We start from the raw sequence: 25,676 nt of genomic DNA on the forward strand, positions 1-25,676 counted from the left end.
TATGTTTTAACCATCCCTGCACTTGTGACTACATCCACAATACCTGTGCAAGCCCAAGCAAGACAAAAACCCAGCATGGATGGGTGAGGTAGACAAGAAGTCCCAGCTTATTTGAGGGTCTATTGGCAATTAATAGCTTCTAGAGATGGAGAGTCAGTTTTGTTTTGGTTTTTGGTTTTTATTATTCCAAAGAGAGGCAGTTTTTAACACATTTTTCCATGAATAACTTGAAGCAGGTTACATAAAAATATATATACAACAAAGTTTAAGGGGGTGGTGGGGATAGGAATAAGAAATCAAAGACCAAAGGATTTGCCAACATGGGATCAATTTTGGTAGAATAATGGTTTCCATTAACTCTGTCCTCTCTCTTTATTTTAAAATCCTAATTAGTTTATTGAACTTGCTAACAAAGCATAGAGTGGGGCTTTATTTACAGAAGAGTGGGTGCTGGAAAATCCACACTCAGATATAGATCCTGTGACTTCTTGACAGCCACACAAAATAGTGAGAGGTGCCTCATGGCATTCTTGCCTTATACAGCCTTAGCCCCTCCCCCACATGCAGCTAACATCCACTGATTGGGTGGGAGGGGTAACTGATTACCCTCTTGACTCCTTAATGAGCCTTAATGAGAAGTAGGTTTGACTATACCTTGCTGCTATAGTGGTCAGAGGACACTTCCAGTTAACACTCCACCCCTTTCTCTGCCTCTCACATTCTTTCCACCAACCTCTTCCACAGAGAGGTCCCTGTGCCTTGGAGGGGGTGATAGGTGTGGGATGATCTTCCTCCCATTGTGGCAAGGCACTGAAATTCAAGGTCTCTGCATCATCTGTTTTCCATGGGCTGTTGGCCCATTTCAGTGGGATTCCATCTACTATAAAAACACAAACAGCAAGAAGCAAGAACATCTAAACAGTAGCTTAACCTATGGGCATAAACACAAATGCTTGGATGGTACTTTAGCATCACATCCATCTAAGAAAACAACTGCAGTGGCTTCTCCATGTGACGGAGTTGGTCTGGTACTGTACCAGTTGTGTGTTACACCTCTAGGAATGAGCATTATATCCAACCAAAAATTTGCTGGTTGTACATACACTAGACTCGCCACTATTGCACTAACTGGAACATCTTTTTTGGCATGTTGATAGCACAGCATGTGGGGTCTGTCAGTGAGCAGAATTATAGGGGATAGTTCTCCCCTAGCCATCTGCATGTCACCTTCTGGCACTATGAAAGGCACCCATCCAGTGGCAGGGAGTTTCCAGCTTAGTCTAATCATGATTTCTCCCTCTCCCAAGCTCACGTCATGCAGTGTCTTGAGCAATAGGATTTTGCCATCCACTTGTGGCATACAACCAACAACATTGGCAGTGGCCTTTATTGTTTTGGGGACCTCTAAGGCCCCTCTGGCCAACAGCTCATAGAGGGGCGGGCCAGTTACATTTCTGTTAGAGTAGAAAGTCGGGGAAGGCCTCCCTGAAGATGCTTGATAGAGCCTTCACTGGGAAAGAACCAGTAAGCTAACCACCTGAAGAAGACTAGTCAGAGCTGAGGGCTAGACAAGTGGAAAAATTAGCTTGGTGTATTTGAGCAACTGAGGATGCAGGCTAAGACCAAACTAGAGTTGAATAAAGGGAAGAGTCTGGGAGAAGTAAATAGTACAAGATTAGGTTTAGAGAAGTAGGCAGAGGGACAGCAAGATGACTCAATGAATAAATGCTGTGGCTTGACTTTAGTCTCCAGGAACCAAAGGTGGAAGGAGAACCAATTCCCACAAGTTGTCTTCTGACCCCAACTTGTTCACAGTAGCGGGTTCAGACCCATGCGCATAAATATACATACATACAAATTAAATAAATAAATGTAATTTTTCTTTCTTTGATTTATTTTTTATGGGGCTTTTGGCTACTCTACCCCCCCCCCCAGAGGTAAGCCTAAAATCTTTTAAGGATTAGATAAAAGCTCCCAAATATTTTCGACATTTTTAGCCTTTGGAACAGAGTATGTTGCTAAGAGGCCCAAGGACATTAGGAGTTTTAGCCAAGAAGCTGGCTACTTTTCTTTGGGATCTTTCTACACTAACTGCCTAGCCAATTCCTACCTTTTATTCTTATCACACCATCCTCTGAAGAGGTTACCCAAATTGCCAATATGGAATCAGGACACACCACTCTGGCTTCTTCCATGCTGAACAGGGATGCAGGGTGAGGCAACTGGAGTACCCCTTCAATGGGTCTATATAAAAGACTCCAAAATTGCATAACCCTTATCTTGAGGGGGAAAAGAAAGTCTTTGAATGTTGAATAAGAGATGTGCAGGAGAAGTAAAAGCAAGAATAATTAGCTTTAAAGTTCTAGACAGGGAGGTAGAAAAAAGTCAGAACAGGGCAATTTTCAAATGTTTATATGAGAGTTCATTGGAATTTCTTGACAAGGGCTTCCAAAAGCATCCCTCTGTTGGGTTCCTCCTTTTTCTTTTGTCTTCCAAGGCTGGACTCTAGAGTGATGGATTCAGGATTTGCTTTCAGGTATTTTGATAGCTGTTAGAGTGGTTAGAATCAGTGTCAGTTCCCTCTCAAAGGCTTCTAGATAGGAGGAGAAAACAAATTTATTCATCATTTTAGAACAGCAGCTGATTGCCTCCCTTAACTACAGGTGGGCACTACAGTATTGGAGACCAAGATTTGAAGTCTTACATCTGAGCAGCACTTTCTGGTTAGGAACAAAATCATCAATGAGAAATAATTGTCTTAATAACTTACTATACAAACTTAAGCCTAATGTCTGGGAAGTGTAATCCCTTGATCTCTTAAATATACCGATGTCTTTACTCTTTGGTTATACTTTCCTTTTGGGTGCTTAAGACCATACAGGTGGCCCAAATAAATCAATTTATTTTTATACTTAAGGCCATTTGAGGATCTGTTCCTCGGGTCACATGGGCTTGGGAGGAGCTCCTGGCTCCTTTCTTTTACCAGTTCCATCTATGTGAAGATACATCAAAGGTCCTGCTCAACCATGTCTGGCTTCACTTGGAAGCATGAATGAGATGTTTCCTCTGAGTTGACCCTCTTCCTGTAGACTGGACACTGGTTCAAGTGCATCTGATGGGGTCTCCATGGCCTCTCTGAACAAGAGGACAGGTGACTCACCACAGTTACAGGACACTTTGAGAGATGTTCTGTAGTCCCCTGGAACTTAGTTGACCTTGGAGGGCTGTCCTTTAAGTCCCTCTGACCACATTAGTTTAGGCCTCAAACCATGGCTGTTAAACATCCAATAAGGTTAGTTCCACCAGTCTAGTGCTTTTAATTATGTGCTATGTAGATAAGGCTTGGTTAGAAAACCAAATATTCTCAGATAAACCTGGACTAGATATATATTTTGTTCATTAAACTAAACTATGACCATAGACATTTTATGATTATGTGTATATTTTTGTCTCATCCTTTATATATCATAACAGACCTAAACAGACCTTCATCACTTGGTTAGACTTTTCCATTTTTTCTATTTTGGAAAATATCTCCATTCCCATATCCTTTTAACATCTTTTACATTCTCATTCTCTTTTTTTAATAATTATGAGACATAATAACATAAACAAATAAATTTTCCATCTGTTGTGAGAATTCTTTTCTTTGGGATACTAAGCAATGCTTATTCCCTTTTAAGGTTCTAGTGTCAAGCCAATATTTGATTAAAGGTTTACTGGGGATCCAATGAATTTACTGAGGTTACTTACCAAAATAACTGAGGGGTTGCTGATGTGTGAATGACTTGAGGTTTAAATCCAGGAGGCCATGTGTGATTAGGGTCAAATTATATACAGTTGGCTGGAAAGAGTGGCTGGATAAATGGAATTTTTTTTTTTTAAAGAGATAAGATGGTGGAGGACCTTATTCCCATCCCCCCCCCTTTTTTTTTCTTGACAGTTTGTTGGTTTTTCCCACTGTGAGCCACAGCTGGCGTGGAACTCACAGATTCTCCTGGCTCTGCCTCCTGTATGCTAAGATTAAAGGCATATTCTACCATGCCTAACAAAAACCTTATCTTTTTCTTTTTTTAAAAAACAAATGATAACATTTTGTTTCTATATACCGTTCTCACAACTCTCTAAATTAACAATAAGCCATGAAAATTCCTGTCAATAGAGATTAAATAATATGTATTTATTTAGTTTAGCAACAAATTACTCTATAATGTTTTTCATTTTTGCCTTTATTTTAATACAATACCACTTGATTTCTTGTCTTTCAATAATAAGCATACATAAGACCAGTTATTTTGACTTCTAGAGAAATAATGGGAGGACTCTTTTTTTTTTCCCCCTTTGGTGTTTTTGAGTCAGTCTCTTTGTAGCCCCGAGTGTCCTGGAACTCACTTATGTAAACCAGGCTGCTTGAACTCACAGAGATCTGCCTGCCTCTGCCTCTCAAGTCCTGGGATTAAAGGCATGCACCACCATGCCCAGTGGGAAGACCCTATCCTAAAGGCTCTTTGGTGATACTGAGGGTGTTTTTTGCTATTTTGTTGGTATTTTTTTAATTTATTTTTTAATGTGTATGAATGTTCTGCCTGCATAAGTGCACCATATGTGTGCAGTGTCCATTGAGGCCAGAAGAGGGCGTGGGATCCCCTGGAACCTGTAGCTACAGACAGTTGTTAGCCACCATATTGGTGCTAAGAACTGAACCCAAGTCCTTTACAACAGCAGTCAGTGCTCTTAACTGTGGAGACATCCCTCCAGCCCCCAGAGATACTGATTTATCAACTTAAGGTTTTATCTGATTTATGTTATTTAATTAGTTTTTTTTTATTTTATGTTTTTGAGTATCTTGTCTGCAAGCATTTGTCTATCGTGTGAGCAGTGCCTGTGAACAGAAGAGGGCGATGGATCCTCTGGAACTCTAGTGAAGGAATGTTGCTAGCCTCCATGTGTGAACTGAACTTGGGTCCTCTGCAAACGCAGCCAGTGTCATAACTGCTAAGTCAGTGAGCATGGCGGCACATGCTTTTAATCTCAGGACTTGGGAGGCAGATTCAGGTGAATCTCTGAGTTCAACAGTCAGCCTGGTCTAGACTGTAGTGAGTTCTGGGTCAGCCAGGCTTATATAGTGAGACCTATCTCAAGAACAAAACAAAAACAAAACCACTGACTAATCTCTCTAGCCCAATTATGTTCTTTTTTTTTTTTCAACTTTATTTATTGTGGTGAGGCAGGGGTAGAGGTCAAGAAACTTTGTGGAGTTGATTCTTTCAGTCTTCATATGAGTTCTAGATTTCAGACCTTAGGTGATTGGGCTTGCCAGGCAAGTATTCTACCTCTTGAATCATCTCTTTTACCACTAATTTATTAGTATTTTTCTTCTTTTTTAAAAATTAATTCAACCCCTCTCCCCACTACCTTCCCCATGTCATGTCCTCCATTACCTGTCCTTTTTAATTTTTATTTCTACAGCCTATCAGTTCCATTCCATGCTTCCCATGTGCTCCTCAGTGTGGGTACATGCTCTGGAGTCTGGTCAGCCTATCAGACCTTGTATTAGTAAGGAAAACTGACTGACCCTCTCCCAGCATCCATCAGTTGCGAATGGTTACATAGCTAGGGCTGGAGCTTGCTGCCCACCCTCCAGCCCCTCTAGCCATTCTGGGCCCCTGTCTGGCTTGGGTTTCCTCAAGTTCTGTGCATGCTGTCATAGCACTGTGGGTTCAAATGTGTAACTACCCTGTGGTGTCCATACAACAGTTTCCTTGTATTCATCTACCACCTCTGGCTCTTAGAATCTTTACACCCACTCTTCTGCAATGAACCCTAAGCCTTGAGAGAAAGTGTGATATAGATGTCCCATTTACAACTAAGCACACCAGAGTTTGTTATTCTCTGCACTTTGACATTTGTCAGTCTCTGTGTTAATCACCATCTACTATAAGAAGAATCTTCTCTGGTGAGAGATGAGAGCCTTACTGCAGTCACCGCCAGCAGCGGCCGCTCCTCCATTCTCATGGGCGTTGAGGCTGCTCCTCCGCTCGCCCTGGGCTGAGGCAGCTCTTCTGCTCGCCCGGTGCCGCCTTCTGTTGTCGCTGCTTCTTCCCGGTCCCAGACCCCAGGGCTGGTGAGGAGACTGTGTCAGCAGAGCCGCATTCAGACACAGGAGACCAGGTTCAGTGACATAGATCCACTTTATTGCAGGAAGGCACAAGCTTATATAGGGGTAGTGGTCCAATCACAGCACAACAAGTAGGATACCTTATTAGCATAACAGGTTTAGCGTCCTATCACAGTACATCAAGTAGGATACCTTATTAGCATAATGGGTTTCAGATTACAGAGCCTGAATTCCTGAAAACCACATGACCCTGACTGTTGCAATGTCTAAGTGTTGCAATTTGGAATTCCAAGGGTGGTAATTAGGGAGTGGTGAGCTCTAGGCATCAGTCTCATGATCTGGCAATGGGAGCAAATGTCACAAGGCATTTCTTGTGGCTCTAGCTGTCGGGATGTTGCTTCAGTCCTGCTGTATGGCTGTCAATAAGACTTTCACCCTCGGCTCAAGCCTGTCTCCCACACCTTACTAATGTACGGGTATAACAATGAGTCTAATATTGTGTCTGTTTAGCAAATGATAGGTAGTAGGTTCTTCTCTGTGACCTGTGACTTGTTTAGCCACAGGTTCTTGCCCTGATCACAGTTTCAGATATGGACTCTGTATATTGAAGCAGACCTTAAATCCAATTAGAAGTTGGCTGGTTACTCCCATATCTGTGCCACTGTTCCACCAGGGGGCATATTATATTTTGTGAAGCCAGTTATGTAGCTGGCAGAGTTCACAGATGGGTAAGGCTGATGATTGCCTTTCTCTGTCAGTAACATGCATAGCACCTTCCAGTATTATGAAAGCTAGCCAGCAGAGATGTAGTGTCAAGGTCAGTACCAGCTTGACTTCTCCTTGTTTATTCTACAACTCAGGTTAATTTAATGACTTTAGCAATAGGACCTTTTCTCATGTTCTGGTGGGTAACCAGGTGCAGTGACAGAGTCGGTATTGTTTGAGGGTCTTTGGGACCTCTCTGGTCTCAACAACTCCAAAAAAGGGAGTACATTTCTGGCCCTGGGCTTTGCATTTACTAGCTTGTGGTGTTTATTAGGACTATTTAATCCTTATTATATAGAGTAGGTACACGTAAACTCTTCATACTGTTTGTATGTATGTTGAGAGAAGCTTTCATATCAGGTTTCCACATGGGTCTTGAAAAGGCCTTTAGTGTTAGTTATCCTTCCTTTTATTCCCTACTTCTGCCATACCCTCCCATTCCCCACCCCATTAAGCCCATCCTATTATTCCCCTTAAAAGATCATTTGACCTTGCTATATGGTGAGTGGATTGCAATAGCAGTTTTCATTTGACAAATGGTCTGAGTACACTGATTCTGAACATATTTTGGAGGGTCAGCACTGTTAAACTATTTTTATATTTATAAAAGATGCTGTCTTTTATTCTGGATCTCTTATGACACAATAAATCTACCCAGAATCAATATGTTGTGTGGTAGTGTCATTGATCTGACAACTAATGCAATATGATTGTGTATTCATGTATTTTCCAATTTTTTTCTATTTTAATTTCTAACTTGGTAAATATCAATAGGTATAACATAAACCAGAGCCCTTAGGGTTCTCAAACATTTTCAACTCTATGAAGTAGTTCTGAAAAACAACCACAAAGAAAGTGAAATTTTAGATTACAAGTAGAGCAGAAGCAGCTAGGCCACTTAGAATTATTGCAGTAGTCCAGGTGGGAGATGCTGGTCCCATCAGTGGAAAAGGGTATGAAGATGAAAAATTGTTGAGCTTATTAATGTTTGTTTTGCTTTGTTTTGTTTAAAGGCTAATAGAACTTATGAATGAATATTGTGAGTTTTAAAAGAGTCATCAATTCATATTTTTGTCCAACATAATTACATTCTTGGTGGTAACAGTGGATAAAGGTTTTTTAGGTGAACAAATTATAATTATTCCCTTGTATATATTACTATACATCTTTTGTTTGAATCCATCATTTATTTCTTTGGAAGAAAGAAAACACCACTTGTTCCTTTGAGATAGACACTGGAATAAAATCATTCATATTTATATTCTGTACAACATTCATACAGTGGTTCACAGTGTAAGATGACTATCACACAATAGTCAGTAAATATACTTGAAGAAACAAGTGTTTTACCAAATAATTATGCTAAATTATAAACTAAAATTTGTGTATAATTGGTGTACCTGTCTATACTACTGAGTTGTTTGGGAAGAAAATTAATTCTCCTGGAATTTGTAGCTTCTATACAACAACAAAGCTTCACCAGACATGGTGGCACATACCTTTAATCCCAGTACTCGGGAGGAAGAGGCAGGTGGATCTCTTGAGTTCAAGGCTAGCCTAGTCTATGTAGCGAGTTTCAAGTGAGCTGGGGCTGCAAGGTGACCCTGTCTCGAAAATAACAAAAAGACAAAAACAAAAAAAAACCCAAACAAACAAAAACAAAGCTTCTAAATTTCTTCTTAGGTCTATTTCTCAAAAAGAAAATTATATGTAATCGTTTTTATCAATAAGAGCAATACAGGATCATATGGGAGATTGTATTCTAATAAAATGCCATACTTTTTATATAATAGCAGTTGTAAGTTATCACTATGCTTTAGTTTTGTTTGAAAAATAATATTCTGGATTGGATATGCTATAGAATGGTACAAGGTTTTGTAGTACCTGTAGAAATAGCTTTAAGCACTCAATCTCTTTACAGAGTCTTGGGATGTAAACAATGCATTGATTATATAAATTACCTTTAATAAAGCATTTCCAGGTGTGTTAAAGAATCTCCTGTTTGCCTTTCATGGTTTAGTCAGGTCCTCAGCTTTTTTTAAAATAGGCTATTCCCAGCTTAAAGACCTGTTCTAATTCCCAGTACCTCCCTTGCTTTTTGTGAATGTACACTCATTTCTGTTTCTCTTAAATAGTATGAGTTCATTCCCAGACTATTAAACGAAGGTAACTCTTTCTTAATAGTTGTGCTTGAAATTTATGACAAAGCTAGAATTTTTGTTAAACAGTCGTACAATGTATAATAGTGATACATTAATAATACCTCTAATTTTATTGTGCCACATATCCATATTCAACAAATGTCAAATTCCTTGATTCCTAAACGAATCTATTGGCAATTTATCCTGTACGTGACTAACTTTACATTTCAAATGCTATACTTAATTGTTTATTATGAAATGACCTAGGAAAATTTAGTTGAGCTTTTTTTTCTTCACATAAATAAAACTCATTTTTTACTTTTTCAGTTCATTAGTGCAGATGTACATGGAATTTGGTCACGGTTGTTTTGTGATTTTGGTGATGAATTTGAGGTTTTGGATACAACTGGAGAAGAACCAAAAGAAATTTTCATTTCAAACATAACACAGGTATGATTATAGTAATGAATTTTTAAATTGTTAAGAGTTGATAAAAATGCTATTTCCAAAAGCTGGTATCAATAGAATGCTGCATAATGAACTTTTTTCATTTGTGGTTTTCTAAGATAATGAGGACATACTTTATTAATTGCTTTGACTACATTATGCTGACTTAACTTCAAATTGGAATAGTGTTAAATCTGTTTAGATAACCACTAATATTATTTATTACTTGACAAAACAATTTCTTCTTCTTATAAATTTTAATTTTTATTCTATGCCATGTATCTATGGGACATGAGTTATAATTCAGCATTTACTAGACTGTTTACTGTGTCTGGTCATGGATTCAATAAATATGTCATAAATCACCTGACCCAGTTATTTTTAAAAGTCACACTTAAGCAGACAAGAGGTTTTCTAATCTGTTCTATTTCTAAAATAATAATTATAAAACAGAACATTTTTAAGAATTAACCTAAATATCGAAAGTAAATTTTTAACCACATTTGCTTGGTTTCATGTAAAGTTAATTTTTGTTCTCTAAAATGACTGTGGAAATGTTTATTATATCACTTTAATACTTTATTTTTAGCCTAAGAAATTTATTTTCTATGTATTCTTTGTAATTTAAAGTCCCAAAGAAGCAAAATGCAAAGGAATAATAATATATTTTGTCAAAATAGTATTTGTGCTTCTAACTTTATGCTTTATTTTAATATTGCATTTTCTAGCCCTTTTTAAGGAAAGGTCATTGAAAATCATTTGTGTATCTTTCTGCTTAGTGAATGTGTTGTTCCACTTGAATTATTCTTTCAGTAATGCTTTAATTAACCTTTAGCTTTCTATAATTGGTTGTAGCTTCTCCCTAAGAATAGCATATGTTAGAATAAGCTCTTAAATAATACGGATTCTTTTTTGTTTTATTTGAAAGTATTTTTTAATTGATTTTTTTGTGTATGTGTATTTCATACAGAACATCCCAAACCATCTTATTCATCTTTATATGCACATTTCAAATGGCACCCTCCCATAGCCTCCCCTCTACCCCCCACTGGAGCCCACATGCTCTGTCATTCCTGTTACTGTCCACAGTGTTATCAGTGCCCCCAGCTGTTACCCAGTGCTAGTCCATCCTCTAAATCTAATCAGCCTATCTAGAGTTCCTTGTTTTAGGAAGATCATCTCTTCCTCAGCTAGCAGCAATCAGTTGCCAACATTCCTTTAGATAAGATTGGGTTATACTGTTCATTTTACCATTTCTAGTCTCTTGGGCCACCCTGGCCCATAAATCAAAGGAAGATATCTCCTATCTGGCATTGTTTCTTGTTATGTAGCCTTTAGCGATACATGTGGACTCTGAAAGAATTATACGATGACTTTATTCTTGGGTTATACTTTCCTTTTGGGTGTTTAAGACAGTACAGTTGGCCCAGATTAACCAATTTATATTTACCTTTAAGGTCGTTTGAGGATCTGTTCTTCAGGGGTCACATGGGCTTGGGAGGAGCCCCTGGCTCCATTCTTTTACCAGTTCCATCTATGTGAAGATAAGTCAAAGGTCCTACTCAAATTTGGCTAGCTTCACTTGGAAGCATGGAGGAAATGTTTCCTCTGTGTTGACCCTCATCTTTGTAGACTGGACACTGGTTCAAGTCCATCTCGTGGGGTCTCCACGGCCTCCTTGATCAAAAGGACAGGTGACCAACCATAGTTACAGATCATTTTGAGATATGCTTCATAGTCCCCTGGAACATAGTCGACCTTGGAGAGCAAGGAACAAAAAGTGTCCTTTAAGTCCCTTTGACCAGTTTAGTATAGGCCTCAAAGTATGGCTGTTGAACATCCAAGAAGGTTAGTTCCACCAGTCTGGTACTTTTAATTACCATGCACTACATAGATAAAGCTTGGGCAAAAACCAAACATTCTTTTATAAACCTTGATTAGACATATATTATGTACCTTGAGCTAGTTGTATGTACAATTTGTCAGGTTGTTAGACTAATATGGTTCCCTCTGTTTTTAATAAAACTAGCTAGGCATTATTTATCTCTTTCATTGTGTAACCCTTCCACCATGGTTTCTCCATTTTTTCATTTCTCCCTTAATAACACCCTTCTCCTGTGGTCTCCTCTTTTGAGCTTCTCCTTTCACTTTATCACAGTTCTTGTATAACCCTCCCTCCACCCTCCCATTAAAATAACCCCATTTTTATCCATACCTCCCTTATTAACACCTATTTTCTACTGTTCTTCTTTTTCAGATTCTTTTCCTTTACCTCCCTGGTTCCTTTTCATTATCCTGGTTTCTATAGTTATGTCTGAATACATACTCATTTATAGAGATTTGGTGCTAGGATCCATATAAGAGGGAGAACATACATTGTTTTTCTAAGTCTGTGTTACTTCACTTAGTATAACAGTTTCTGTTCCATCCATTTACCTGCAAATTTGACTCTTTACTGCTAAGTAGAACTCCATCTTATAAATGAACCACATTTTCATTATCCACTCATCAGTTGAGGGAGACCTAGATTGGTTCCATCTCTTAGCTATTGTGAAAAGAGCAGCAACAAACATGGGTGTACAACTGTCTCTCAATAGGATGAATTCTTTGGGTAACTGGGTCAAATGGTATAACTGGGTCAATAGGTTCATTTGTAGTTTTTTAAGAGTTCTCCTCACTGCTTTCTATAGGAGTTTGCAATCCACCAGTAGTGGAAAGGCGGTCCCCTTTCCCCACATCCTCTCCACCATTTGGTATCATTTGTTCTCTTGATCTTTGTGCTGGATAGCTTTAGTGTCAACTTGACACACCTGGGTTGAGGGAGCCTCAGTTGGGGAATTGTCTCTATTGGACTGGCCTGTGGCCATTTCTAAGGGGCATCTTCTTGATGAGTGGTGTGGGAGGGCCCTGCCCACTGTGGGTGGTGCCACCCCTGGGCAGGTGGGCCTATGTAGCATAAGAAAGCAGGCTGAGCAGGGGCCAGGGGAGCAAGCCAGTAAGCAGCATTCCTCCATGGCCTGTGCTCCAGCTCCTGCCTCCAGGTTCCTGCCCTGAGTTCCTACCTTGGGCTTCATGATGAACTGTGACCTGGGAGATGTAAGATAAATAAACCCTTTCCTCCCCAAGTTGGTAGTGGTCAGAGTATTTTGTCACAGCAATGAAGAAACAAACTAACACTATCTTAGCCAGTCTGCCTGGAGTAAGATGAAATCTTAAAGTGGTTTTAATTAGCATTTCCCTAATTACTAATGATGTTGAACACCTTCTAAGATGCTTCTTAGCCATCTTTATTTCATCTTTTGAGAACTCTCTGTTCCGCTCCTTAGCCCATCTTTTAATTGGGTTACTTGATTCTTTGATTCTTGATTCTTTGATTCTCTTTGGGTTCTTGATTCTTTGTTTGTTTTTTTGAGTTCTTTATATATTCTGAATGTTAAATCTCTGTCCGATGTGTTTCTGGAGAAGATTTTCTCCCACTCTGTGGGTTTCTCTTCACTTCCTTGGTTGCTTCTTTTGATGTACAGAAGCTTTTTAGTTTAGTGGGGTCTCATTTATTGATTCTTGACCGTGTTTCCTGAGCAATAGATGTCTGGTTTAGTAAATCCTTTCCTACACCTATATCTTGTAGGTTTTTGCCAACGTTTTCTTCTAACAGTTTCAGAGTTTCAGGTTTCACATTGAGGTCTTTGATCCATTTGGAGCTGACTTTTGTGCAAGGTGAAAGAGAGGGTTTTAGTTTCATTCTTCCACAGGTGGAGATCCAGTTTTGCCAGCACCATTTGCTGAACATGCTGTCTTTCCTCCAGTGAATGTTCTTGGCCCCTTTGTCAAATATCAGGTGGCTGCAATTGCATGTACTCATATTTGGATCTTCAGTTTTGTTCCACTGATCTGCGGGTCTATTTTTGTGCCAGTACCATGTTGTTTTTATGACTATAGCTCTGTAATACAGTTTAAAAACTGTATAGTAATCCCTCCAGCATTGCTCTTAGTGCTCAGGGTTTCTTTGGCTATCTGAGGTCTTTTGTGCCTCCATTTGAATCTTAGGAATTTTTTTTCCAATTTTGTAAAGAATGTCATGGGGATTTGATTGGCATTGCATTGAATCTATAAATGGCTTTGGTCAGATGGTCATTTTTACAATATTAATTCTTCCAATCCATGAGCATGGGCAGTCCTTCCATCTTCTGATGTCTTCCTCAACCTCTTTCTTTAAAGACTTAAAATTTTGATTGTAGAGCTGTTTAATGTCTTTGGTCAGGTTTATTCTGAGATATTTTATTTTTTACAAAAGAAGCATTCCCATTGAAATCAGGAACCAGGAAGGGCTGTCCACTATCTCCACTTCTCTTTAACATAGTTATATGTTATATGTTATTGGTATATAACTATATAACATATAACTATGTTAAAGAGAAGTGGAGATAGTGGACAGTCTTGTCTGGTTCCTGAGTTTAATGGGAATGCTTCCAGTTTTTCTCCATTTAGAATGATGTTGGCTGTGGGTTTGTTATATATGGCTTTAATTATGTTTAGTTATGTTGAGGTATGTACCCTCCAGTTCAGTTCCCTCTAGGACTTTGAACATAAATGCATGTTGAATTTTGTCAAAGGCCTTCTCTGCATCTATTGAGATGACCATGTGGTTCTTGTCTTTGAGTCCATTTATATGATTTATGACATTTATTGACCTAGGTATATTGAACCATCCCTGAATCTCTGGGATAAAGCCGACTTGATCATGGTGGATGATCTTTTTGATGTGTGTTTGTATGTGGTTTGCAAGTATTTTGTTGCGAATTTTTGCATCTATATTCATTAGGGGTATGGGTCTATAGTTTTCGTTTTTGGTTGTATCTTTACCTGGTTTTGGTATTAGAATGATGCTGGCTTCATAGAAGGGATTTGGAAGTTCTCCCTCCATTTCTATCTTTTGTGAATAAGTAGTATTGGATATAGGTCTTCTTTAAATGTCTGTAGAATTTTGCTGTAAATCCATTTGGTCCTGGGTTTTCTTTAGTCAGAGGTTTTGTATTGCTGTTTCAATTTCCTTATGTGTTATGGGTCTTTTTAAGCTATTTATCTCTTCTTGGTTTAGTTTTGGTGGGTCCCATGCTTTTAGATAACCTGTCCATTTCTTTTAGGTTTTCAAATATAGTAGCATATAGGTTTTTAAAGTAGTCCCTTTGGTGTCTGTTGTGATGTTTCCCCTTTCATCTCTGATTTTGTTGATTTGGAGGTGCTCTTTCTTTTGGTTAACTGGGCTAGGGGTCTGTCAATCATGTTTGAGTTTTCAAAGAACCAGCTCTTGGATTCATTGAGTCTTTGTATTGTTTCCTTTGTTTCTATTTCATTAATTTCTACTCTGATTTTTGGTATTTCTTTTTGTCTGCAGGGTTTGGGTTTCATTTGTTGTTGCTTTTCAAGTGTCTTGAGTTGCAGTGTTAAGTCATTTGTTTGTGTACTTTCTGATTTTTTAATGTAGGCACTTAGAGCTATAAACTTCCCTCTAAGGACTGCTTTCAATGTGTCCCAGAGGTTTTGTTGTGTTGTATTGTCCTTTTCATTTAGTTCCAGGAATGCTTTTCTTTCTTAATATTTTCTTTGACCCATTCATCATTCAGGAGTGTGTTGTTTAATCTCCATGTGTTCATGTAGTTACTAAGGTTTCTTCCGGTGTTGATTGTAAGCTTTATTGCATTGTGGTCTGATAGAATGCGTGGAATTATTTCAGTCTTTTTGTATTTGTTGAGGCTTGTTTTGTGCCCCAGTATGTGGTCAGTTTTGGAGAAAATTCCACGGGGCGCTAAATAGAAAAATGTATTCTTTGGTGCTTGAGTAGAATATTCAGTAGATGTCTGTTAGGTCCATTTGATGTATGGTATTGTTTAATTCAGATGTCTCTGTGTTGATTCTCTGTCCTGTTGACCTATCCAGTGGTGACAATGGGGTACTGAAGTCCCCTACTATTAATGAGTCGGTATTAATCTGGGTCTTAAAGTCCTGTAGTACTGTTTTTATGAAGTTAGGTGCACCAGAGTTTGGTGACCATATGTTCACCTTCTTGGTCAGTTGTTCCTTTGATGAGAATGAAATGGCCCTCTTTATCTCTTCTGATTAGTTTTAGTTTGAAATCTATTTTGTCAGATACTAGAATTGCAACTCTTGCTTTTTTCTTGGTACCATTTGCTGAGAATATTTTTTACTATTCTTTCATCTCTAAGGTAGTGCCTGTCCTTGAAAGTGAGATGGGATTTCTTGTAGACAACAGAAAAGATGGGTTTTGTTTCTTAATCCATTCAGCTAGTCTGTGTCTTTTGACTGGGGAGTTCAGTCCATACATATTTAAAATTACTAATGAAAGATGTGTATTGATTCCTGTGGTTTTGATTTCTGTTTGCATTCTTGGTGTAACTGTCCTTTCCAGTTATACCTTCATTATGTTTCTTTCTATTACCCCTTGGGTATAGTCATTTCTTTCTTCAGCTCTTTGTATTGCTTCAAGGAATCTCTGAAGGGCTGGTTTTGTGGACATGAATTCTTTCACCTTATTTATGTCATGGAAGATTTTTCTTTCCCCTTTGACTATAATAGAAATTTTGGCTGGGTAAAGTAATTGGGTTGGCATCTGTGGTCGTTTAGAACTGGGAATACTTTGATCCAAGCTCTTCTAGCTTTCATAGTTTGCACTGAAAAGTTAGCTGTGATTCTGATGGGTTTTCCTTCGTATGTGACTTGTTTTGCTTTTGCAGCTTTCAGTATTCTCTCTTTCTTCTCTATGTTTAGTAGTGTTTTTACTATGATGTGCCATGGGGAGTTTCTTTTCTGGTCCTGTCTATTTGGTGTTCTATCTGCTTCTTGTATTTGTATGGGCATGTATTTATTTAATTTCGGGAAATTTTCTCATACAATCGTGTTGATGATATGGTCCATACCATTATCCTGAGATTCTTCTCCTTCCTCTATGCCTATAGAATTTGGTCTTTTTATGGTGTCACACAATTCCTGTATATTCCATTCTTGTGTTTTCTTAAATTTTTCATAATCTTTCCTTGAGTGGTCTAATTCGTCCTGTCTTCCAGTCTTGATATTCTATTTTCCATTTCATTCATCCTATTGATGAGGTTTTCTCCTGTCATTTCTAACTGGCATATTGAGTATTTCACTTCCTTCTTCATTTCAGCCTGAGTATTCTTCAATATTTCTAACTCTTTTCTGAATTCATTCAGAAGCTTATCCCTATCTTCTTTCAGTTCTTTGATTTGTTTATGTGTTCTTTAAATTCACTGAATTCTTTTATCATGTTTATAATTGTTCTTTTGAATTCCATGTCCTGTGTTATCTTTAGGGTGCTCTAATTGTACTCCTCTACAGGACTGTTGGTTCTTGGTAGGGTTATATTATTTGGGTTTTTCATGTGATTGTTTTTTCGCAGTGTCTTTGACATGTGAATTTTCTTTTGTAGTTTCTGATTCTTGCCTGAGACTCAAGCCTTTCTTTGTTGAGTTGAGGTCTGCTTCTTTTTTATAAACTTTTTGTGCTTTTGTGGTTTTCTTGTTGGTCATGAAGAGCTGGTTGGTCTAGGCTTCAGGTTCTCTCCTTTGATTTTATATTGGAGGAGCCAGACGGCTTTCGTCCTGCTGCTCAAGAGTTGCTACAGAGGCCCTAGTTGGATGAGGATAAGATGCTCTCAGTCTTTCTCCTAAGGTCTGGATTCCTCCAGGATAGATGCTGGCCTCAGGAAGTTGGGGGCTGGGCTAGTCTGGGACCAGGGCCTGTCTCAGGCATGCCAAGGCAAGGTAGGGGAGGGAACAGGCCTAGAGGGCTCCAGGGGACTAGACCTAGGAACTGCGTTGGTCTGGGTGGAAAGGGTCTGGAAGCAGTGGGGAGTCTGTGCCAAGAAGGCACTCCAGATGTCTGGGGTGTCAAGAGAAGAAATGGGCCAGTGCCCATGCTAGGAGGAGAGATGGGGTGGGGGAGTCAAGGCATAGTGGGTGTTTGGAGGAACTTACCCAGGAAAGAAGCTGGCCCCAGGAAGCTGGTGGCTGTGCTACCCAGAAATGCAAAGCTGATGTCAGTAATACGGATTCTTGTATTGCAGTGTTACCTACTTCTGCATTATGGAATAGTGCAAGAAATAAGCTAATAAGCTACAGTGTATTTCTTCATTTTAAACAATGAGCAAGCTGTAACCTGTCATTTTCTTATCTTTAAAAATCTCCATCTGCCTTTTATAATTAAACTTTCTGAGTCAGGCTCCTAATCTTTTATGTGCCAGCTGTTGTTTTTTTTTTTTCAAACAGTTTGAAATATTTAGTGACTTTAAATGTGTCTTACAAGTTGAAAGAATTTTTGACTTTATGAAATATTTAAGCTTCTTGTGAAATTTCTCCAACAAAGTTATAATTCAGCATTCTTTAAAAATACAGTAATAAGATGATTATTTTATGACAGTTCTTTTGTGTCTTTTTTTTTTTTACTAATGTAATTGGCTTAGAGTTTTTGATTGAGAATTTTACAATGTTTTGTGTGAGGTTTGGAATTTGTACTAATATAATACACAGATTTGGTTTTTAATAGATTAGTCTGATTTTTAGGGTAATCCTGGTATTGTCACTTGTCTTGAAAATCATCCTCACAAGCTAGAGACGGGGCAGTTCCTAACATTTCGAGAAATTAATGGAATGACAGGTTTAAATGAATCTATACAGCAGATAACTGGTAAGTTGATGTATTTTATTCTTTTATAACTTTTCATCACATTTATAATCATATACTATATTTATTGTTCAGAATGCATTAACTCAGATAGATCTGATTCGTAGCATAGCCTCAGAGCATTGCATTCAAAGGAGGACGTATTAAACAGTGATAATGTTAAGAGAGGATAAGCATTCTTACAACTCTAAATTGAATCTATTCAGTTTGTTGACAGCGGCAGTGAGGACAGGGTGTCTGAAGACTGCATTGGTGGGGAACATGTTACAAACGAGTGTTCTTTGCAGAGAATCTCTAGTATGAGACAGAATTCAAGGAACTGTGAGAAATACACTGTGATAAGGCCTGACATGACAACACAACACCTATAATCTCAGAATTCTGAGTTCCAAGTCAATGTGTGCTATATAGTAAAATTCTGTCTCAAACCAGAAAAGGAAGAAAGTAAAGACATACACTCTGAGACAAGGCAAATTGAAATTTCAAACCTTAGAGTACATTTAGGAAGACATTTAATTATCAAAAATGGTAAGTGAACAAAGATTCCTAATTAGGCAGTTTTCTTCCAGAATAGAAGAAATAGTATATAGATTTTAGAGAAAAGATATGAGTAAATTTAGGCTTCTTGAGTGAGTTGGCAATGACATACTAAGTACATAGTCTATGTGTTTTGTTCAGTGGCTTGAATAAAAATGGTTTTATCTGTCAGCAGTGGCAAGTTTGTAAGGTTGAAATTCAGGGTTAAGAAGTTGAAGGAGTCTCTTCCCACCCCAATTTTTAGGGGACTAATTATTGTTCAAAGTAGAAGGAAGATGCTAAGGCCAGACTTTTGAGACCATACTTGGTTTTTTTAAAAAATATTTTTTTATTTTACATATATGCGTGTATTGCCTATATGTATGAAAGTGCACCCATGTCATGCAGTGCCCGAGGAGGTCAGAAGAGGGCATCTGATTCTCCTGGAACTGGAGTTAGTTGCCATGTGTTGGGAATTGAACCCAGGTCTTCTGCGAGAGCAGCCAGTGCCCTTAACCACTAAGCCAACTCTCCAGGCCCTAAAGAGAATATTTGATTTTAAAAATGAAAGACTTTAAAATTACAGGCATTCTGTAGGGCCCATTCGAGATGAATTCATACCAGCATTAATCTACATAGTGTTTGAAAGATAAAGATAATGCTAGGCAACCTAACTTAAAATGGTATGGTGTATTTATACATGCACAAAGATGATAATTCAGTTTTTATCCTTAGACATTTGAAAAATGCAGTTTTGTGTGGCTGCCCCTGTCTACATGTCTACCAATAATGAATAAGAATTCTTCCCCACAACCTCACCAGCATTTGTCAGCATTTGTTTTCTTGATGATAGCCGTAGTGACTGGGATGAGAATCTCAGTAGTTTTAATTTGCGTTTCCTTGGTGGCTAAAGATGCTGAATGCTTTTTAAAATTTTTATTGCTGTTTTTGCTTCTTTTGAAAACTATTCAGTTAATTGATCCATTTCCTGAGTAACAGTCTTGTGATGTTTTTTTAATTCACAATTCTTTGTATATTGTAGATATTAGTCCCTTGTGTGAAATATAGCTGGCAGATACTTTCTTCCATTCTGTAGGCTATCTCTTCACTCTGCTGATAGTGTCTTTTGCTATACAAAAATTTCGATTGCATTTGAGTACACGTATCTTAAGATATACAGGTTCAGATCATAATATTAATGAATGTATCTTGTGAAAATTGACCAAGTTAGTCATTTGGTATTACCATTGTTTACTTTGGGAACCTTGTAGTAACGGATTGGGGTGATAGATCAGATTGTTAGAGCTATCTATATAGGAAGAAGCTACCTGATTTCAAAGAATGAAGATTTTTAAAAACCCACATTATTGCCAAAAAATTATTTGGGTATAAAAGATATTTAAATAGAGCTGTTGTTTCTAAAGCTCTTTTTTAAAAACATTTACTGAGTTGGTGCTTACTGTCTTAAGATACTTTTGTTGATAGGAAAAACATTGTTAAAATGCTAAAACAATGCATGCTTATTCTAGAAATAGGTGTGCGTGTGTGTATATATATATATTTTTTTCATATAGTATTATATGAATATATTTATGTATACATACACATGCCCTTAAGTAGGGTTAGAATTGAGTCCCATTTTAGACTTCTTCCTTTCTCCAGAGAAAGGACAAATAAGCTGGATATCTGCTTACTTTTTGTGCTTAATATATTACTGTTGACTACTGATTCATATATTAAGTATTATAAACTTGTGGTAACTATTGAGGGGCTTAGTATTTAAGTTAATTTGTTTTAATGATTAAATGGTTCAAAAATGTAGTAAATTGACAGTAAAAATTTTCTTGCATGTCCTTGGCTGTTCCTCCCGCCTCAGCTTCACCCACCTACCACAGGTTTATTTTATATCATTTCAGAGTTTCCTTATGTTTCCTTACACAGAAGGTAGCATATTTTCATGGCACTGTCCTTGCCCCTTCATTAAATAAAATGTCTTGCTGATCTTTTTGCATTGTTAATTGCAGATTATTTTTGTAGTTATATAATAATTCATGATATGGATGGAAAGATTACCAGAGCATAAGACCTTTTCATATTATAAATGAAATTGTATATCTTAAGTTTTAAAGCTATTTATAATTTTTCTCCTGTGCTTTATATATATTTTTTTTCAATTCTTATCTACAGGGAATATTTTCCCTGGTGATTTTGTTTCCCAAAGATGAATAATATCAATTTTTCTTCATTAGTTTGAAGTATACTACCTTTATTTGGGGCCGTTATTTTGTCTGTGTACTTGACTGTATTTCTGAATTCTGTGATCTTCTCCTTTTGTCTAAAACTCACACTGGAAAAAATTCTTGGTATAACTCCCCACAGATCACCCTCACTATAAAAAGAAAAAAAAATGTATTAGAATCTTAGGTTTATAAATAGAGGAAAATTAATATCTTTGTGATACTGTCTTCATATCTATTTCCATGTATAATGGATTTCTTTCTTTTCTTGTAGTGATATCACCCTTTTCTTTTAGCATTGGTGATACTACAGAACTGAATCCATATTTACATGGAGGCATAGCTGTACAAATTAAGACTCCTAAAACATTTTGCTTTGTAAGTATTTTTTGTCTGTTAAAAAAAAAAAATTCTTACAGAAAAATAACCCAAAAGAGTGAAGTACCCACTTATCCCAACAGTTAGCATAAAGTCTGATGTCTTTGTTTTTATTATTTTAATTATACCCACTTTGAAGAAAATGAAATTAATTTAGGAATAATCCAAATCTCTGAAAATGAAAAATAATTTATGGGCCTGGAGCTATGTATGGCTCAGTTAGCGAATATTTCCTTAGTATATGCAAGGCCCTGGCCGGGTTCAGTTCCTTAAGTACATACATAAACTTACACATTTTATAACTAGAATACCACATGTATGATTGAAAGCTGTCCCCTCCCAAATAGTGAAACTACTTATTTCTTAAGTATAGTGAAACTACTTACTTCACACTATTTACTTCCTAAGACAAGAGATAAGATGAATGCAAGTCACAAGTTGTAAGAAAGGCCTTTTTTGCTTTGTTACTTAATTTTTAACAACAAAAAAAGGTTTTTAATGGTTAATTTGTGTTTTGTTATTTTAATTTGTGCTGTAGCCAGGTATTTGAAATGTAAAGTAATCCCCTTTAGCTCTTCCCAGTGAAAAAGAAAACCATATGCTGCTGAATAAAGAACATGTATAGAGACTGCTTCCATACTGGAACTAAGGGTGGTGGTATTGTGGGTTTTAGGGAATTTTAATGTCATTGTTTTTTGTTTGGTTTGGTTTTTTCCATCAATAAAGAAAACAACTGTAGTCTTCTTCAAGGCTTTGTTCAAGCCAAAGTTAAGGCAGTTCAAATAGGACAGCTAATCAGATCTGCTGTGTACTTTCTCTTGCCCTGTACCTGAATTAAATGAATAGTCTGCATCGCAAATAATTCATATGGGGTGGTATTTAGGAAATTACCGTTTTTTAGATTTTTCGTTGTTTTACCTTCATATTGTTTGTTCCACAACTACATACAAGATTTTAACTTGGATTTATCAGGCATACATCTCAATTATTTGATGATAGCAAAAGAAATGTGGTAACTTTTGCTTTAAGACAAAGTTTTAGGAGTAAGTGATGTTTTCACTAATTCTTCTGAAGTTTGCTATGTGGAAAAACTGTTTTCAGTACAAAATGAGATGTAAATAAACAGTCACTGTGAACTTCACAGTGTGGTTGCCACAAATCTGTCCAACCTTACTGATTTTCATTCTTGGGGAAAGGTCCATTGTTTTTACTATGCATGTAATAGTATATCTTGCCAAATAATCACTCACTTGTGAATAATGTTTTTTTCTTTTAGGAAACATTGGAGAGGCAGATAAAACATCCAAAGTGCCTTACTGCGGATTTTAGCAAACCTGAGGTAAGTAAACACTTTGCAGGTTTCTTGAAAGAGGCAACAGAGTAGGGGATGGGAATTGGTAAGTGATTGTAAAGATAAAGAGGAATGGAGTAATCCTGTTGTCAGATTTTCTTAATAAAGGCTATACTCATGTCTAAAAATGACTGAGATTTAAAATGGGAATTTGTATCATGAAAGAGATGTTCAATTAAAATAGTTTTATTTTATAGTGATTTGTCAGCTTCGATAATTAAAAATTTTAATAACAGTATGTTATTAAAAGATTTTTCTTAGCCATGCAGACTTTCATTACATGTTTACGTATTAATTTTGTGTACACATATGCGTGTTGTGTGCGAGTGATACCACAGCTTGTATGTGGAGGTCAGAGGTCAAACTCAGGTCACCAAGCTTTGTAGCAAGCACCTTTACCTGCTGAGCCAACTCACCAACCCCAGAATTTTTATGTAGTACAAAAAATAACAGCCTTAACCATATGCTGTATTCTACTTTTTACATCACTGGATATGATTTTTTTTTAGCAAAAAATGTGTTTCTGGTAAGAAATTAATATTTCCAACATTATAAATACCAATAAGGACAAAACCTAAATTATCTCATACAAATGTTTTGTTACTGGTATTTAGCTAATACTGCCGTTAATTTTCAAATGAATAACCTAGCAAACACTAGTCACGTAACTTAGAGTTGAGATTTGGAAATACTCCTTTTAATACATTTATGACTTTAAAGTCAAATCATTTTAGTTCTCTGAGGGCATAGTATTATACTCATGTGTTTATTGTGAGAATGAAATTAAATGATAGTTGAAAAACTTAGTACATAGTAAGCACATAACAAATGTTGACCAGTTTTTCATGTTCTTAAATAGGCACCTTTACAGATTCATGCAGCTATGCTTGCCTTGGACCAGTTTTGGGAAAACTATAATCGTAAGCCAAATATCAGGTAATACTTTTTGTTTTAAAATAACTATTCTCTTTAATAAAAGCAGTATTTCAAAAATAATAGATTTAAGAAACTAATAACTAAGTCTCCCATAACCATATTACTAATAAATATGCCAAATTGCATAAACATTTATTATGAGTTTTGAGATTATTGATAGGAGTGAAAAGATCAGTTTATAGGAACGGAATCATAATAAATGGATAGTTTCATATTCAAAACCTAAGTACAACTTCTAAAATGAAAACCTCTGCTGACTAGTGAACTATTAATCTGTGATAACATTTTTCCTTCTAACCTAAATCAGAACTTGCAAAGTTTTTGCCTTGTGTATTTAAATCTAAATTTTACATGCGTCTTAGGTGACCATGATTTTGAAGTAATGTATTTATAAGCCAGCTACTTATATCAGCAAAACACATGATACTGCATTGCTAGCAAAATTTTCCATTCTTTTACATATATGTGTAATATATGTGTGACATTTTAATTTAAAATATAACCTATTTGTGGAAATTCAGAAAATTGAAGTGGAGGTATTTTTCCTTTTATTGAATTTGTATGAATTTCATATAAAATTTTTTGATCATATTTAGATCTACCCTATCTGCATTCCCCCTTATTAGTCCCCATCCTGTTTCATATACTCTATTTTAGATAGATGGATGGATGGATGGATGGATGGATGGTTGGATGGAGAGAGAGAGAAAGAGAGAGAGAGAGAGAGAGAAAGGGAAAGGCCTAGAGTCACATTTGTGTTCCCAAACATCCTTGATATTATTTTTCCTTTTTTTATTGAATTTTTACAAATTTCATGTATTTTTTTTCTTGTATGAATTCTAAGAGACATTACATTCAGAATTATAGCACTCAGTGATAATTTTCAGAAGACTATAACAGCTTCTTTGCCTTAAAGGGTACACAAGGTGCAGCTCTTTTACCTGAAGTACTCTTAAATAACTTGACTACTACCACTCTATTTCCTAGTTGTAGCTCTGTTACGGGTTACTGACCACAAAGTTCATGGTCCAGACTTTCTTTGCCAACAAATTACATGGGAGCGATCCCCAAGTCGCAGGGTGAATTGGGAAAGGGCCTGTTAAATGAAGAAACACGTCATTCCTTTGTAAAAGTTTGTAGTTTTCTTTCCCAATACATCTTCTTTATATTGAGAACTTCCATTTTTACCCTGTGTTCCTCTTCTGCCATCTCACACTCAGGCTCTATCTGCTGGATTTTTGCCACATGCACCTCATTCATTTGAATCGGCCGCAGCTGTAAGATGGACATCTGTTGGTGATGCTCTTCCTCGTGCATCTCTTTTAAAGCACCTTCCTGAGGAGTTTTGCTCCTGTAGTTTTTATTGGCTGTTATTCTGACAGCTGAACATGAAAGTTCAGGTTGCGAGGTCCCTCACATACCGGGAAATGGATGAACTCTTTCTCATCATCACACAGTTCTCTATTTGAAACAGCAAAAGATTCTTGGGCAGCAGCGTCAGGGTGGTATTCGGGCTCCTCCTCGGGAGGACTCTGCAGGAAGTAGAGCTGGTTCAGGCAGCATGCTGCTGATCTTTTCCTCCCCAAGGACATGGGTACTCAGCAGTGGGCTCCCGCTCTGCTTCACCTTCTCCGTCCTCTCATGGGCCATTATTATTTTGGTCTGAGCCTTGATGTTCTCCTAGCACTTCTTCAGCTATTTGAGATCTGGGCAGCAACACACTAGGCTGAGAGTTGTGCTCCTGGGCCAGCGCTTGCCAGGTTCACTGCTTGAGGTTGATAATTCGTGCATCACTCTCCTTGCACTCCAGGACATATTTGTACTTTTCTACTAAAGCCAGCAAGATACTTTTTTCCAACTCTGAGAAATATTTGGCAGGTTAATTTCGTTGTTTTGCATTTTCCACACTCTTTCTCCAGGTCGTTAGCTCTCCTGCAGCGGCGGCGGGCCTCTGTCCAGAGAAGAGCGGGGGCGGCGGCCTGGGCTGGTCGCAGGCTGCTAGGCCAGGAAGGCCATGGGCTCCCAACACCAGGCAGCAGTGGTGCGCCTGCGGCTGGCCAGGCCGCCGC

At 37.5% G+C, this 25,676-nt stretch overlaps 1 protein-coding gene and 1 pseudogene across 1 annotated transcript in view; one reads left to right on the forward strand and one right to left on the reverse strand.

Moving 5' to 3' along the window:
- Uba6 (ubiquitin like modifier activating enzyme 6) overlaps window positions 1–25,676 on the forward strand; it is a 102,883-nt gene that overhangs the window by 29,082 nt on the left and 48,125 nt on the right. The window contains exons 8-12 of the mRNA XM_008853825.3: window positions 9,352–9,474; window positions 18,069–18,192; window positions 21,217–21,320; window positions 22,597–22,659; window positions 23,531–23,607. Of these exons, the coding sequence (XP_008852047.1) occupies window positions 9,352–9,474; window positions 18,069–18,192; window positions 21,217–21,320; window positions 22,597–22,659; window positions 23,531–23,607 (491 nt within the window). The remainder of the gene's footprint in view (window positions 1–9,351; window positions 9,475–18,068; window positions 18,193–21,216; window positions 21,321–22,596; window positions 22,660–23,530; window positions 23,608–25,676) is intronic.
- On the reverse strand, window positions 24,658–25,653 carry LOC103750664 (annotated as a pseudogene).

This window comes from Nannospalax galili, unplaced genomic scaffold (assembly GCF_000622305.1).
Source record: "Nannospalax galili isolate Female #2095 unplaced genomic scaffold, S.galili_v1.0 scaffold547, whole genome shotgun sequence".
NCBI lineage: Eukaryota > Metazoa > Chordata > Mammalia > Rodentia > Spalacidae > Nannospalax > Nannospalax galili.